Source organism: Nycticebus coucang, chromosome 4 (genome assembly GCF_027406575.1).
Source record: "Nycticebus coucang isolate mNycCou1 chromosome 4, mNycCou1.pri, whole genome shotgun sequence".
Classification (NCBI taxonomy): domain Eukaryota; kingdom Metazoa; phylum Chordata; class Mammalia; order Primates; family Lorisidae; genus Nycticebus; species Nycticebus coucang.
The window spans coordinates 105,845,735-105,862,945 of record NC_069783.1 but is presented as its reverse complement, the minus strand read 5'-3'; the positions used below and the strand labels follow the sequence as shown (position 1 = coordinate 105,862,945).

The window sequence follows — 17,211 nt, the reverse complement described above, 5'->3', positions numbered from 1 at the left end:
AGGTGCCCACCACAATGCCTGGCTATTTTTTGTTGCAGTTGTCATTGTTGGTTAGCTGGCCCGGGCCAGGTTCTAATCTGCCAACTTTAGTGTATGTGGCTGGTGCCATAACCACTGTGCTACGAGCGCCAAGCCAGTGATCATCTCTTTTGAAATAAAAACCTAAGTAGATTTTGAAATCTCTAAAAAATGTAGCTTTTTAAGGTTTTCTGCTATATTTTTATACATTTCATTAAATCTTTTTAATAGTAATCTGAGTTATTGAGATGTATTTAGCTACTTTAGAATTCAAAAACTAATAATGTATAGTCCCTTGTGTAGCATATAATAGACATATTATTTTAGTGAACTGTTTATGAATGGATGGAAATAGAAAAATACATCTGAATATTTGTCAAAAAGTGGGTGTTCGCTTGGGTGGAGAAATCTTGGCAGTTATGCCAGGTGTTCTATAATTTGGCCATGGAATCAGTTATCTAGGAATTGTGTTATGTCTTCCAAACATGGATCAAAATTCTAGTATTTTAAGGATGCCAGACCCACATGTAAGGAGTGCCAACTTTTCATATATGCCAGTTCCTTGGGGCTGACTGCACAATTTGAGTATATTCAGTTTTGGTTTCTGTGGGGGTCCTAGAACCAATTTACCATGAATATTCAGGACAACTGTGCTGTCTAACCCCTGTAAACACACTCGTTCTGTCGTACCACCCCACCTGGTTGGAATCTCATAAAGTGAACATCATTACTCATGTAGTGGAATAGAAGAAAAACTGAAAAATTGTTTCTAGAATTAATGACAGAAAGGTAAAGACCCCGGAAATGCCAATCACTGCTTTTCCCCCATTGTTGCCTGTGGGTACCTTCTATCCTAGTCATTGTTCTGAAGCTTTTGATTTTCTTTTTATGCAGAAAAAAGTGAGACTGAAAGTCTAGAGGAAAACGAAGAGCCCTTCATCGCCCCGTTAGGATTGAATGTGCCGTCTGACGTGGAGCTGGTATGTGTGCTTCCCCACAAGCTCTAGTTGCCATAGTCACTGTTTTCATTTCTAAGTACAGTGTGTTCAAGAGCACAGTAATGATGACCACAATTGCTTTTTAAACATGGAATGCTTTAAAATAATTTGTGAGTTAATGGAGAAGATCTCCATTAACAGATCTCCATTTAACAGCCCATCTATTTTCCTCAGGAAAAAAGGGGAAGAATTATAGCAAAAGCACTAGCCCGGAGGATCAGTTTCTTGAGTTGGGTCTGTGTCAGAAATCACATAGTTCAGTGGCCAGGGGTATCTACACATAGATGTAAAAGCAGCCTTGCTTGAGGCAACGTTGCTTTGTTCTAGCTTTTTAAGTTTTGTTTTTTGTGTTTTTTTTTAAGAGACAGTTTCACTTTGTCACCCTCAGTAGAGTGCCGTGGTGTCACAGCTCACAGCAACCTCCAGCTCTTGGGCTTAGGCGATTCTCTTGCCTCAGCCTCCCAAGTAGCTGGGACTACAAGCTCTTGCCACAACGCCTGGCTATTTTTGGTTGCAGTTTGGTGGGGCCAGTGCCCTACTCATGAGCCACAGGTGCCACCCAGCTTTTTAAGTGTTATGTGTGCTTTTTCTAGGCGATTCCCCTTACCTCCTCATCTCATGTGTTCTTGGCATTTTTTTGTGTCATGCCTCAGTCCCTGTGACACCTCCAGGCTGCCCTTAACTCTGATGGAGAAAGCCAAGGTAGAATTGCTCTTTACCTGAGCACTTTGCATCTGGTCAACCTATTCAACAATGCTTTCACCTACTGTGCCATGTGCAGATCTTAGGTGTGCTGTGAAAATTTTTAAAGACCATTAATTAAATTAGTTTAGAAAAAAATTCAAAGCACAGTAAGAATATTCTTTTTTTACTCTTTTGTGATCAACTTAATTTTAAATGTACCATGGAAGTTTAACTATATGTTCAAGTGTGCCATGAGATAAAAAAGGTTGAAAAACACTGTTTTAAATTAAGATTAAGTTACAACAGATGTTAAAGCCAAAGCTGTGATTCTTTTTTCTTTTCTGAAGGTTCTTTGGGGGATTTCTACATTCCAGTCACTATGCTAAGCTGTTTTCTATGTATTATCTCATTGAATGCTAACAGCTCTGTGACATAGGTACTATTACTCTCCCCCTTGTACAGATGATAAAACTGAGTCTTAGAAGAGTCAAGAGTTTGACTAATATAGTGGCAGGCAGGAATGCAAACTGTGGTCTTTATTATTATGACATCTTGAGTCACTATGCTTTATGGAATTTATATATGTTTATTAAGGATGTTTAAAATATTTTTATGGCTTGGGCGGCGCCTGTGGCTCAGTGAGTAGGGCGCCGGCCCCATATGCCGAGGGTGGCGGGTTCAAACCCGGCCCCGGCCAAACTGCAACAACACCAAAAAACAAATAGCCGGGCATTGTGGCGGGCGCCTGTAGTCCCAGCTACTCGGGAGGCTGAGGCAAGAGAATCGCGTAAGCCCAAGAGTTAGAGATTGCTGTGAGCCGTGTGACGCCACGGCACTCTACCAAGGGTGGTACAGTGAGACTCTGTCTCTAAAAAAAAAAAAAAAAAAAAAAAATATTTTTATGGCTGAGCATAGTAGCTCATGCCTGTAATCCCAGGATTTGGGGAATCCAATGTAGGAGGATTACCTGAGGTCAGGAGTTTAAGACCAGTTTGAGAAACAGAAGGAAACCTATCTTTACAAAAAAATTAGAAAGTTAATTGGGCATTGTGGTGTACACCGATTGTCCCAGATGCTTGGGAGAGTGAGGTGGGAGGATTGTTTCAGCCTAGAAGTTCTAGGGTGCAGTAAGCTGTGATTGTGCCACTGTAATCTAGCCTGGGCAACAGAGTGAGATATATATGTGTATATATATAGAAAGAGAATAGACAAAAATATCTTTTGAAATAAAAAAAAAAATTTTGTTTGCATGTACCTACTTGGGAAGGATGTTCAATGGAAAGTTTTTTCTTTGACATTTTCCTAACTGGGTTGCAAATGCCATAGATAACAGGCGTTCTAGATTCCTCTCTGTGTCCTGAATAGGATATACAGTAAGATGCTGAAAAACTATTTATGGAGGAATATCTCTTATGTCTTCTCCTCTGTCACTTGCTACCACTCTATCTAATTCAGCCCAAATTTGATGATTCTTGCCTATTATTTTCTTCTTACCTTTCATTATGTGAGGGAGATGTCAAAATAGCTCTTTCAATTCTTACCTCTAACCCATCCCTTCCTTTATTTCATTTACATATCCTCTCCCTTTCTCCTTATTTCTTACAAAAAGAATTTTTTGAATTTTTTCTATTGCAATCACTACTTAATGCTTGCTTCTCCATTTCCACTATGGATCATTTTGCTTTAGTTAAAGCTGAAAATATTACCTGAAGATTTTATATCCTATGATTTGTGTTAATATATTTTCTGTGTATTGGCATATATTCTGTTTCTACTTATTCTGAAATATGCTCTTTATTCTGCATGAGAGACCCATTAAAATTAAGCCTTAAAATACACAGTTGCTGCGTTACCTATAAAAATTTTTAATAAATTTGGCTGTGTGGAATTTTACCTTTTTTTGGTATGAAAGATGTTTTAAATTTTTATTCAAATATAAATATACAGATACAATAGAATTTTGTTGCTTTGTTTAATTCCTATTAAAATACTTAATGGCGAGAGGCGCCTGTGGCTCAGTCAGTAAGGCGCCAGCCCCATATACCGAGGGTGGCGGGTTCAAACCCGGCCCCGGTCAAACTGCAACCAAAAAATAGCTGGGCGTTGTGGCGGGCGCCTGTAGTCCCAGCTACTCGGGAGGCTGAGGCAAGAGAATCGCTTAAGCCCAGGAGTTGGAGGTTGCTGTGAGCTGTGTGAGGCCATGGCACTCTACCAAGGGCCATAAAGTGAGACTCTGTCTCTACAAAAACAAAAAAAAAAAAAATACTTAATGGCTATTTGGTTCTCAGCCAAAATAAGCTTCACCAAGCTGTTTAATGGTCTGCCAGAATCAAACATATTTGCCACTCATTGGAGAGCAAAATTAGCCCTAGTATATAATTACTTGCTCTCTAATTGTTAAAGAGTTTCTTCTAATGTTATTTTTTAAATATCTCTCAGCTCTCTTGAGTCCGTTGTTGTGACTATATGGAAATTGTGAATGCTAGATCGAGTCTCTTGATTTGCATCTTTCATTTCCTTTATGGCAATGTTGGTATATCATTCTTTGTAATTATTGTGATTCTTTTTGGCAGTAATTCTTTGTATAAATTACACACTGATATCCATGTTAGTGGAGAAAATGTAGAAAACAGAAGTGTTTGCATTAGAAGTCCTGTTTTGGTTATGAAATGTCAGAATTGCTGAGTCGTGTTTAAATGGACTATTGTCCCATCGAGAGCGGGGGTGGTGGTTTGACTCACTGACTGGGGAAGGTAGGAGCAATTGGTAAAGACAACAGGTACTTTGGGGGTAGGGGGAGGTTCTTGGTTTTTAAACCAAATGTTGGGTTAGAACCTCATGGTTACATGATCCTTGAGGTTCTAGGGTGAAGAGTAAGCAGCAGTTAAATTACAGCTCCCCAGGAGGCTTGTTTCTGCCGCCTGCTCAAGACATCAGGTGCTGCCAGTGTCTGGCTGAGCTTCTGGACTCAAGCCCCTCAGTGTCCTCTTCCAACCCAAACCCCTAAGGCAGTGTTTTTCAGCCATTTTTTATCTCACAGCATACTTGAACCCATAGTTAAACTTCCATGGCACACTTAAATTACAAAGAATACACTGTGCTTTGAACTTCTTTTGAAAATAATTTAATAATCTTTCCTTTTCTTTTTTTTTTTTTTTTTTTTTTTTGAGACAGAGTCTCACTTTGTCACCTCTGTAGAATACTAGGCATCATAGTTCACAGCAACCTCAGATTCCTGGGCTCAAGCAATTCTCTTGCCTCAGCCTCCTAAGTAGCTGGGACTACAGGCACCTGCTACAATGCCCTGACTATTTTTAGAAGCGGGGTCTCGCTTTTGCTTAGGCTGGTTCTGAACCTGTGAGCTCAGGCAGTCCACCTGCCCTGGCCTCCCAGAGTGCTAGGATTACAGGTGTGAGCCACCACGCCCAGCCTAATTTAATGATCTTTAAAATTTTTTTCAGCATACCAGTTGAAAATCACTGCCCTAAGGTAACCTTACACTTTATTTTTAGCTTTTTATAGTAACTCCGTGTGGGAAGTCATGGACCAACCTTTCTCTTTCATGGGAAGTGAGGACCTGTTTTTTTCCCACATGTGTAGCCCAGCATCATTTGTTCTGACATGGTGCATTCAGTCATCTTCTCCTTTCCTGAGTCCAGAATGCCTCTTTGTCCTGTCCTATGGTACACACATACACACACACTTTGCCTACCCCCAGTTGTGTTTTGTTGTCTTCAGGTACTTACAGCAGTCATGGTGGGTGACAAGTCTCTCATTTGGCCCATCCTTTTGCCCACCTGTCTCCTCAGTCTCCAGAGACACTGTAGATGGCACACAGTTCTGTAATGAAAATGAGTTCTGGGCCACAAATAATGTCTGCCGGGTGCCGGTAGTCTTGTGGGCCTGTTCTCTAACACTTCACATTTTGCTCGGTTCCTTGGAGCAAGAGCATCTCAACAGCTGTGGTCAGTCCTATTAACATGTGCTTAAGGGGAAATGTGCTTGTTTGAACACATTTTATGGACAGAAGGAAGAGGGGTTTAATAAGTAGTTTTTTGTTTGTTTGTTTTTGGTTTGGGGGGGGGGTTTTGTTTGTTTGTTTGGTTGTTTGAGACAGAGTCTCACTGTGTTGCCCTGGGTAGAATGTCATGGCGTCACAACTCACAGCAACCTCAAAGTCTTGGGCTTAAGTGATTCTCTTGCCTCAGCCTCCCAAGGAGCTGGGACTACAGGCGCCTGCCACAGTGCCTGGCTATTTTTTGTTATAGTTGTCGTTGTTTGGCAGGCCCAGGCTGGATTTGAACCGGCCAGCTCCAGTGTATGTGGCTGGCTCCCTAGCCGCTGAGCCACAGGCACCAAGCCAATAATTAATAATTAGTCTGATAGATGAGCAGCAACATGTTGGGAGCATTTTTTTGAGCCTTTACTGTATACCAGGTGCTGTCCAAGTGCTTCTTCCCTTTACTTCTCAGAATAACTCTACAGAGTGCAATCCATTTTCCAGATGAGAAATTTTGAGGTTTAGCGAGTTTGAGAGTAGCCGCCCTAGGTCCGACATGTATGGGACCTAGGGGTTGGGTTGGGCCTGGGTTACAGCCAAGGGCCAAGTCCAGACCTCTGAGCATTGGAGTAAGTTGTACTGACTATTGTGCAGATTAAAATGTCACCTTTATCATAATGTAGTTGCTCTGTTGCCATAAGCTGGGGTGGGGAAAGAAAAGAGACTGGCTGTGCTCCAGCATTCCTGGGAAGTGCTTTGCGTTTTCTTTTGGGTTTATAAGACCCTGCATGTCTAGTGAACTTTAACCCTTGGTCCTCCAAGTGTCTTGCAGATATTTTCTCCAGGTACTGTGATTCTGTGACACCTCCCAGGGAGAATTTGAGTGTATTGTAGGGTCCTCTATGCCATGCTAATCCTTTATGACTTTGAGGTTTTGAAGCTTCTTTTGGAACACCTTGTCCACCCTTGATAGTTTGAAATATTTTCCTGTATTTCCTGCTAATATTTCTGTAATTTTGTTTTTACATTTGAATAGTGGCTCAAACTGATATTTACTAGGAGCTCCGGGCAAAGCAGGTGTTTAATCTTTTCTCCCCTAATCTTGGAGGAGAGGGCTGACCCTGCTGTTCCTGGGGTTCCACACTGTTTCTCCATCTTCCATCCTATGCCAGCCCTGTGGAGTCTGATGCAAGAGTTTTCCAGAGTTCTTGGGAAACCTTACATTGGTAGGAGTTTTCTGACCTGCACGTATCATTCTTCCATTTTCAGTGCCTGCTGTGAAGTTTAAAGCCATGTTAATGAAATTTTGAAGGTGAGGGGAGGTGTTAGATCCCCTTCTTGGGCTCTGTGGACTTTCTTAAATAAAAGGGTTCCTTATTGGACTTAAATTAGAAAAGGATTTTTCTTTTTATCAGGTAGTCTTGTAACATAAGCATATTCGTATATTGACCCTATCCTTAAAATCTCATTGTGCAGCGCCTGTGGCTCAAAGGAGTAGGGCGCCAACCCCATATGCTGGAGGTGGTAGGTTCAAACCCAGCCCTAGCCAAAAACTGCAAAAAAAAAAAAAAAAAAGAAAACTATATGCGCGGCGCCTGTGCTCAGTGAGTAGGCGCCGGCCCCATATGCCGAGGGTGGTGGGTTCAAACCCAGCCCCGGTCAAACTGCAACAACAAAAAAAAATAGCTGGGCGTTGTGGCGGGCACCTGTAGTCCCAGCTGCTCAGGAGGCTGAGGCAAAAGAATCATGTAAGCCCAAGAGTTAAAGGTTCCTGTGAGCCGTGTGACGCCCCGGCACTCTACCCGAGGGCAGTACAGTGAGACTCTGTCTCTACAAAAAGAAAATCTTATTGTGTAGTGGGAATGATTGTGATATTCTTAAATGAAGAAGGATTTATCTAAAATCTCATAATAAACAGAGCAAAGGATGGCTTTTTCCAAGCCAGATTTTTTTATCTCGTATCCACTTTGTTGGTCAACTTTAAAATATGTTTTTAAAGATTTTTTTTTATTTTTTTTGGTCATTGTTGATTTGTAAAATTACCAACACATTGCTTTTTAACCACTATAGTTATAATATTACATCATAAATGAACCTACTTTTAAGAAACTTTAGACCAACAAGTAGGGTTGGTCAATAGAGAACCTGCATGGGAGGGAATTGTATTTTCTTTTCTTTTCTTTTCTTTTTGCAGTTTTTGGCTGGGGCTGGGTTTGAACCCGCCACCTTTGGCATATGGAGCTGGTGCCCTACTCCTTTGAGTCACAGGTGCCACCCCCCCCCTTTTTTTTTTAGACAGAGTCTCAGTATGTTGCCCTGGGTAGAGTGTCGTGGCGTCACAGCTCACAGCAACCTCCAACTCCTGGGCTTGAGTGATTCTCTTGCCTCAGCCTCCCAAGTAACTGGGACTACAGGCGCCCGCCGCAATGCCCGGCTATTTTTTGTTGCAGTTGCCACTGCTATTGTAGCTGGCCAGGGCCAGGTTCAAACCCTCCATCCTTGGTATATGGGGCCGGCGCCCAACCCACTGAGCACAGGTGCCACCCCGGAATCGTATTTTCCTTTAAGGATCATTATTCTGAAGTGATTATTAATCATTGATGTGTTTATAGACTATACTATTTTTAAAATGAATCATTTTTTTTTTTTTTAGCCAAAACCAATGAAAATCTGCATCATGATCCATATTTCAGTGTACAATGGGCCTTTAACATGGAATCTAATTTATTTGGGGATCAGTAAATAACTTTAATTACAGACATTTATTCTTTTTAAGTGTGAAGGACATTAGTTCAGAAATTAAATTTGAGAATTAAGCCATTTATATTTTATAAAGGATGAAGCCCTGGAATTACAACAAGCATCTTGAATTCTTAACTGCCCATTTTTAATGAGAATAACTTTCAGTTTTATTTGCATGTAATTTCCTAGTGTTAATCTCTTTGTTGATACTAAAGGTATTTTAGACTTGTGACTTGTAGCTTTGTCTGAGGTCTGCTGTGGGCTGAGATGCTGAGCATGTGGTGGTACTGGGTCCTCAGTTGCATGTGAAGTATTGCCACATGTGAAGTAGGGCGCCAGGTCCTCAGCGCCCTTCATCAGCAAGGGCCTGATGCTAGTAGTAAACCCCCTGGAGTGCCTACCTTACTCTGGCCAGACCACACCCAGGTTGTCTTCAGTTTGGGACACTGCCTTAAATGAGAATGGCCTTGAGCTGGAACCACCAGCTGCATCATACAGGGGAATAGAAACAAGGAAGGTGGTAAAGGGAGAGCTTAGTGCGGAAGAAAAGACGTGGTATTGAGTGCTCAGTTTTCTTTTGATGTTCAAAAAGGCTGTGGTTTAAGAGGGAGCTACCAAGCTATAAAAACTAATCCTGAAGGGGAAAAAAAAAGAAAGAGGAGTGACTCTTAGATCCTTGGGAACTGTTGAAGGTGTCCCCCTCCCTCAAAAAAAAAAGTGTTTGTATGCAAAGTTTGCATATGACATCAGAGACTTTCTACACCCCCTCACAGAACCCAGATTGAGGATTCCTGTTATATCAAAAGATACTGATTTGCCTGCCCAGTGGGTTTTGTACAGAGGTGAAACAGCCTGCCTCAATTTCCTTCACCCACAGAATCCTGGTAAGATTCAGAGACAGACAAGGCAGTGCCCGGGTCAGAACAGACAGGGTTCTTCCTGTTGATGTGTCTCTTTTTTTGAGATAGAGTCTCACTTTGTCACTTTTGGTAGAGTGCTGTGGCATCGTAGCTCACAGCAACCTCAAACTCTTGGTCTCAAGAGATCCTCTTGCCTTAGGCTCCTGAGTAGCTAGGACTGTAGGCGCCCACCACAACGCCTGGCTGTTTTTCGAGATGGGATCTCCCTCTTGCTCAGGCTTGTCTCATACTCCTGAGCTCAAGCAATCTGTCTGCCTCAGCCTCCCAGAGTACTAGGATTACTGGCATGAGCCACCATACCCAGCCTTGTTGACATGTCACTAATCTCTTAAAATTGATGGTACACATAAGATTATTTCTGTGTTTTAATAAAATCATGTGGCCAATGGAAAAGAGGATAATTAAATGACAAAAATGTGTGTTTTTTTCTTAGCCACCAACAGCAAAAATGCACGCCATCATTGAGCGCACAGCCAATTTTGTGTGCAAGCAGGGAGCACAGTTCGAAATAATGCTGAAGGCCAAGCAAGCTCGAAACTCCCAGTTCGACTTTCTGCGCTTTGATCACTACCTCAACCCCTACTATAAGTTTATCCAGAAAGCTATGAAGGAAGGACGATACACAGTATTAGCAGAAAATAAAACTGAAGAGAAGAAAAGTATGTAAAATTGTGTCTCTCCCATTTAGACTTTGGGCCTGTGCTGGGGGGCTGTGACAGGCAAGGAGTAGTTGTGGAGAAAGTGTATGTATTCTTCAAGATGCACAGTTAAAATCTAGACTTTAGAATTTCTAGAATGCTTATGAATCCTGCCGCTAAGATGTGATAATTAACCCTGCAGGTGTGCCCATATTGAATTCTTTATTAATGTTTTATAGACAATGTGAAATGTAATTAAATATTGATGGTATCAGAACATAAACATTTATTTTAGGAATTTTTTTCTTTCATTTTTGCCTGCTTAACATTTCGTAGAGAAAAATGAGTTTTATGCTAGTTAGATTATTCTTAGTATACATTTACCATAGTGTTTAGGGCTATATGGTTAAATTTTATATGTCCACAAAAAATGAAAATTTTTCTTGGATCATCTATCTCAGCCTCTTATTTTTGTGAGTGTCTCTATTTAGAATTTTTACTACAAAGGCCAGTTATCCCTATATGGAATTAAGATACTATTTTGACAGGTTTTTTTGTTTGTTTGTTTGTTTGTTGACACAGAGTCTCACTGTATCACCTTCAGTAGAGTGCCGTGACATCACAGCTCACAGCAGCCTCAAACTCTTGGGCTTAAGTGATTCTCTTGTCTCATCCTCCCAAGTAGCTGGGACTACTGGCACCTGCCACAACACCCGGCTATTTTTGGGGGTGTAGTTGTCATTGTTGTTTGGCAGGCCCAGGCTGGATTCGAACCCACCAGCTCCGGTGTATGTGGCTGGCGCCCTAGCCGCCGAGCTACAGGTACTGAACCTGACAGGTCTTTTTTTATAAAAGTCTTCTGTGCAGTTTTGTTCTCTGTAACTGAAATAATAATGTTTCAGGTCAGTTGTGTAAACCATATTGACCTTATTTACAGATCTCTTCTCTAAGTTTGTTGTATTTTTTTTTTAATTTTTGTTACTATTATTTTACTTTTCATAAAGCAGTAAGGTTTTTACCCTTTTTATTTTTTTAAATGAAAACAAAAGAGCTTTCAGTGCCCCCAGACTGGTTCCTAGTCAAAGGGTCAGTACTCTTTTCTGTTTGACTTCTCTGAACAGCTCAGGTGACTCTAGGGAAAGAATATTGCAAGGTATTTTTTGGACAGGAAACCAAGAAATGACTATGCAGAGAGCTCTGTCTTTGTCTTCCTCTGAGTTTTTGCACAATTTATCTTTACTTTTGTTCTCTCCATGCACCAAAACCTTGACCTTGATTGTTATTTCAGAGTCAGGGGTTGTCTCTGACAATGAGGAGGATGATGACGAGGAAGATGGAAATTACCTACACCCGTCTCTCTTCGCCTCCCAGAAGTGCAATCGCCTCGAGGAGCTGATGAAGGTCTTTATCTCCTTACCCAGTTTTCCTTCTTTATTCCATGGCAAAACTTCTACTGGTTTAATTTTGAGAAATTGTCATTTCTTGGGTGTTAAACCTCTATCTTATTTTTTCATTGTTGAGATGCCTGTTGCATGTTTGTTTTGTGCTTGATGGCAAAGAATTTGCTATGTTTTATGTATTATAAATTTTAAAAGCAGATTCTTTTCACTTTATTAGTATCTTACCCTCTGGGATGTTTAGAATTAGTAGAGTATTGCGTTTTTTTTTTTTTTTTTTAAGGGACACTTTGTTGCCCTTGGTAAAGTGCTGTGGCATCACAGCTTATAGCAACCTCCAGCGCTTGGGCTTAGGCGATTCTCTTGCCCCAGCCTCCCCAATAGTTGAGACTACAGGCACCCACCACAATGCCCAGCTATTTTTGTTGTTGTTGTAGTTTGGCTGGGGCCGGGTTTGAACCTGCCACCCTCGGTATATGGGGCCGGCGCCCTACTCACTGAGCCACAGGCACCGCCAATACAGTATTGGTTAAGGGTTAAAAATTGGTTTTTCTTTTTTCTTTTTTTTTTTTTTTTAGATAGAGTCTCACTGTGTCACCCTTGGTAGAGTGCCGTGGCGTCACAGCTCACAGCAACCTCAAACTCTTGAGCTTAAGCAATTCTCTTGCCTCAGCCTCCCAAGTAGCTGGGACTATAGGTGCACACAATGCCCGGCTATAAAAATTGTTTTTTTCATATAGATTTTATTATAGGATTAGATTTTATAGCCGCTCAGGATGCTTAAAGTTCTCTGTTACTTTCATAGATAGGTTTTAAGGAAATTTTTTTCTTTTTTTCGAGACAGAGTCTTACTGTGTCTGCTCACTCCTCAGTAGAATGTAGTGGCATCACAGTTCACAGCAACCTCAAACTCTTGGGCTAAAGTGATTGTCTTGCCTCAGCCTCCCAACTACAGGTGCCCACCACATCACCCAGCTATTTTTTTGTTGGAATTGTTTAGCTGGTCTGGGCTGGATTCAAACCCACCACCCTCCGTGTATGTGGTTGGCGCCATAACCACTGTGCTACAAGCGCCGAGTCTAAGGAAATATTTTTTACTTTTAACGTTCCCCTCATCCTTATAAAGAAATCACTCAGCATTATCTTGTGATTAGTTCACACCACTTACCCTGCCATTTGTGACATAAATAGGAGGTCCTTTAGACCTAAAGCATATGGTTTTCAACAGTCATGCCAGGTGGCTGGTCCCTTAGAGAATGATTCTTGATTGATTTTACTACTAAAGATAAAATCAGAAATTCTAATAAGAAAGGGAAGACTCTGAAGTTTGGCTTGAATTTGGATGATAATAATTTTATCAGTCATCTAATCACAATTGTCCCTACTTCCTCTTTTGTTGATTACGGAGTGTGAAGCCTGGCACTTACTCAATTCCTCTGAGACATACAACCAACTGGCATACCAGGCTATAGCTAGCCATGACCCCTGTGTGTGTATGTGCCCACATGTGTTGAGGTTTATCTAAGACATGTACGTGGTAATCTAAAGTTGAGTTGAGGCTTTTCATAAGAGAAGAGTTCTGTGTGGTTCACAGTACAGAAAGTGCTAAAGCCATGTGTCTTTTCTGATTCTAGCCCTTGAAGGTGGTGGACCCAGATCACCCCCTAGCAGCACTTGTCCGTAAAGCACAGGCTGACAGTTCTGCTCCCACCCCACATGCTGTAGACGGTGCACCCTCGCAGCCCTCCCAGGTGGAGTACACGACAGACTGTGAGTACTTGCTGTGTCATCCTGACCTGTATTCAGTTGCCTATGACAGAGCCGTCTGTGGGCCCTGACCACCAGGTCTTCTCTCTCCTTCCTGTGGCAAATGTGGAAAGGGGCAGTTCAGACCCACTGTGTGGCCATGAGGGAGGTGCCATTAAGACATTGTTTTTACCTGGCCTAGTGTGAGCAAGATGGTTGACCATCTCCAGCGTCAACTCTGTGTTCCAGGAAGAAAGGAGAGGAAGGGCCAAGGCAGAAAGCAGGTCCTGACTGGCTCTGCCCCTCCTAAAAGATCTTCCCAGGAGCTATACCCAAGAGCTGTACCAGGTGGCCTCTCATCACTTCCATTGACTAGCTCAAGGTCCCATGGTCATTCCCACCTACAGTGGAGGCTGGGAGAGGGGCCTTCAGTTGGAGACATTGCCACCCCAAACAAATCAGAGTTCTATTTAGAAGAAAGGCAGAATGGATGTTGAGGGGATACATAGAATTGTCTGTCTAGGGGTGTCCAACCTTCTTTTTAACTTGTGTGCGTTGGAGGAAGAGTTGTCTTGGGTCTGACATTAAAACATAAACACTAATGAAAGTCAATAAGCCAAAAAAGGTCCATGCATAATTTTCACAATATCTGATAATATTGTGATACTGTACTAGTATAGACATCTTGTATTGGGTAGACAAAGTATGCAGACATAGAGTTCTGTCTTTTGTTAAGAAGAACAAAGAGAATGGATATTGGGATGACACGTAGTCTTGTCTACCATGGTTGCTTTCTTTAAAAAGACTTGCAACATAAGGCAGCAAGAGACATGCACCAAAGAATCACAGTTCTTTTTCTCATTGATTGCTATTCCTTTATCTTTTTAATTACTTAAAAATTAATTTTTTTTCTTTTTTTTGAGACAGAGTCTCACTATGTTGCCCTCAGTAGCATGCCATGACGTCACAGCTCACATCAACCTCAAACTCTTGGGCTTAAGCGATTCTCTTGCCTCAGCCTCCCAAGTAGCTGGGACTATAGGTGCCCGCCACAACGCCCGGCTATTTTTTGTTGCAGTTGTCATTGTTGTTCTAGCTGGCCCAGGCCGGGTTCGAACCCACCAGCCTTGATGTATGTGGCTGGCACCGTAACCACTGTGCTACTAACACTGAGCCACTTAAAAATTATTAATTGAAGGTAAATCTTGAAGTTCTATTCAGGAGATCATTTGAAAATGTTTGGCCTTGGCCTCAGCATCAGCTCAAATTATTTTACTCAGATTAACTGTTGAATGAGATAAGAACCTTTAGCAAAGCCACAGGAACCCATTCAACCAGCCTGCTTCCCCTACAGGTCTGTCATCCCAGGTCTGTCTGTGAGACTTGTCTCCTTCATTTCTACTTAAGATTAATTTACAGTGTAAGCCGCCCTCTTTCTTGGAATAAGCTTTTGTGACATGTGGTAGAATATGTTCTCTGCACTCCCCTTGGCGCTGGCCCACACTAAGTGCTTTTATACTTTTAAAATCAGTTACTGGAATTAACTTTATGCATGTGTCCCTAACAAACGTCCTTAAGAAATCAGGTAATTTCTTCAAATAATTGAATATAGTCAAATCCACTTTCTTCGAGGATTCAAGCCCATGGCGGGACTTGTGTTGCAGTGGGATACTGCATGATTGGATTCCACCATCAGTGCACAGTGTGAATGTTACCCTCAGGCAGGTGTCTCTGAGGAGCTCTGGGGTGATTCCTCACATTCATCCTCACAGCTCAGGTTTTTGGATAGACATCCAGATTCCTTTAAATCCTGAGCCCCAGCTGGCATCCTGCAGAGTTTCTGCCCTGCCTTTTGGGAGCTGAGACTCTGCCCCAGCCCAGCACTACTTGCTTAGGGGATAGGCACTCCCTCCACTTCAGTGATTTTCTTTTTCAAGGCTGTGTTTGATTCAGTCAAACACAACATCCATGCATGTCTACTGGATTCCTGAAGCCAGTCCACTGTGCTGCAAAAGAGAGGAATAGAGATTTGTGGGGGGAGGAAGCAGGTTTTATTTATTCACTCTGGTTAGCATTAATGGAAGCACAGTTACATGTATATACCAAGATTAGTTATGAGACAATGTGCAGACCACCCTGCAGGATCAAGTGGAACATGCATCAGGATGAGAGTGGCTTCTCAGTGACACAGGACATCCCATGTAAGGGGTGGGGGTGGTATAACATGCTCTGAATGGAGTCATGCAGAGGTGGCGCTATGGACGTCAAAGGGCCCGGCAAATCCCAGAGAGCTCATGCAGGGCCTCTAGGCCTATTTATTTACTGCAGTCCCCCCTCCCTAACCCCCCACATGGCTACTGATAGCCCCCAGAGGCCAAGGGTAAGCCTTTGCTCTACAAGAACCCCAAGCTTGGCTTGGCACCTGTGGCTCAAGTGGCTGAGGCGCCAGCCACATACACCTGAGCTGATGGGTTTGAATCCAGCCTGGGCCCGCCAAACAACAATGATGGCTGCAACCAAAAAATAGCCGGGCGTTGTGGCGGGTGCCTGTAGTCCCAGCTACTTGGGAGGCGGCGGCAGGAGAATCGCTTGAGCCCAGGAGTTGGAGGTTGCTGTGAGCTGTGATACCACGGCACTCTACCCAGGGTGACAACTTGAGGCTCTGTCTCAAAAAAAAAAAAAAACCCCAAGCTTGCTCTCTTCAGCCCTGAGGTGCTGACATCAGTTCTTCAGACCTCCCAACAGGAAGTATTCCAGCAGGGGGTACATAGGTTACCACCACCTCTTTACACGGTGAGAATGATGGACATGTGTAAGAATGAGGCAGTTGGGAATTTGGAGTTTGGTGAGCTCAGTGTCCCTAATATTAAGGTTGTAGGTTTTGGACTCCTACATCAGCCCTGAGGTCAGAGCCATCAGTGTAACCTTCACTTAGGCTCACATAGCCAGGCATTCCTTCATGGGATGAGTGTCCCGCCTGCACCACATTCCCTCCTTCAAACCCCCACCCCTACCCCACCAGGGAACACAGCCTTGGCCTCCACTTTTCCCATCTGCAGATGCCTTCAAGGGCTCCAGACTCCCCTTTGCTGGGGTGCTTGCCATCTCGGTTATGTGGAATATCTTGTCCTGCTCATCTCATGATTCCATAAGCTGTTGAAATTCTACCAGGTACAAGTCCCTGGTGACCTTGTCTTTGCAGTGGCTCAGTGAGAAATATGGGGTCCTTTTGGGGGGTGTTGGCCACTGGCAGGTGGAGATAGCAATGGCAACAGCCCTTTCTCTACCTAAATTGGTCATGATTCAGAAACTACCTGTAATCCACAGATGACTGCTATGTGTTAATTGGTTTGTGGTCAGTCATTGATAAAAGCATTTATTTACAAATGCAGTTCAATTAGAGGAAAAAGTAATGGTTTTGGAGTTTAGTAAAAAAGTATTAGCACAGTGGGATCTCAACTGTGCTTAATAGATTAGCTGGAGAGAACTGTGTGAAAGTATTACTAGGCTCAGAGTTGTTCTGAGAAATAGAATTGTGGTTGATTTTTTTCCCCTTACATACTTTATTTCCCAAATTTTTATGAGTATGTATTTCCATTATACTAGTAAAACAGTTCATAAACCAATTAACATTTGAAATGCTGATGACGAGGACACAGAACAGCCCATGACTTGCTCTTAGTTTGTGTGAGGCCCTCATCTATTCAAAGCCTCACCAAGGTCCTTCTCTGCTGTGGAGGTGAAGGTCCTGCCTCCCTGGCTGTGCCTGCTGTGTTTTCGTGAACACAGTGCATGAAGTCAGCGGACAGTTAGGGAATTACTGCCTCAGCCAATGCAAAGAAAGGTTTTGAGGAGTCCTTTTCATTTGGAGCACCCCAGTCCTGCATGGGAGAGCTTGAGCAGGAGAAGGTCTTTAGTTCTGCTGGGCACTGATAGCTCTGGGTTTGTCTTCCTGTCCTCTGACCCAGCGTGTTCACAGCAGCATCATTCTTATGGGATCTCACATAACATTCCAATGTCTCTCGTGTGCTAGTGTCCATGCTCTGGGCATGTGTGGCCTTCCTGTTT

General features: G+C 42.7%; 1 protein-coding gene across 12 annotated transcripts in view; it reads left to right on the top strand.

Moving 5' to 3' along the window:
* The window catches only part of SFSWAP (splicing factor SWAP), a 96,041-nt gene that overhangs the window by 8,983 nt on the left and 69,847 nt on the right, over positions 1 to 17,211 (top strand). For all 12 annotated transcript variants that reach the window (XR_008379459.1, XR_008379458.1, XM_053587628.1 and 9 more), the window contains 4 exons: positions 913 to 998; positions 9,796 to 10,021; positions 11,289 to 11,401; positions 13,032 to 13,167. Coding sequence is in view for 10 of the 12 variants with exons in the window: in XM_053587628.1 (XP_053443603.1) it covers positions 913 to 998; positions 9,796 to 10,021; positions 11,289 to 11,401; positions 13,032 to 13,167 (561 nt within the window). In the remaining 2 variants the exon portion in view is untranslated. The remainder of the gene's footprint in view (positions 1 to 912; positions 999 to 9,795; positions 10,022 to 11,288; positions 11,402 to 13,031; positions 13,168 to 17,211) is intronic.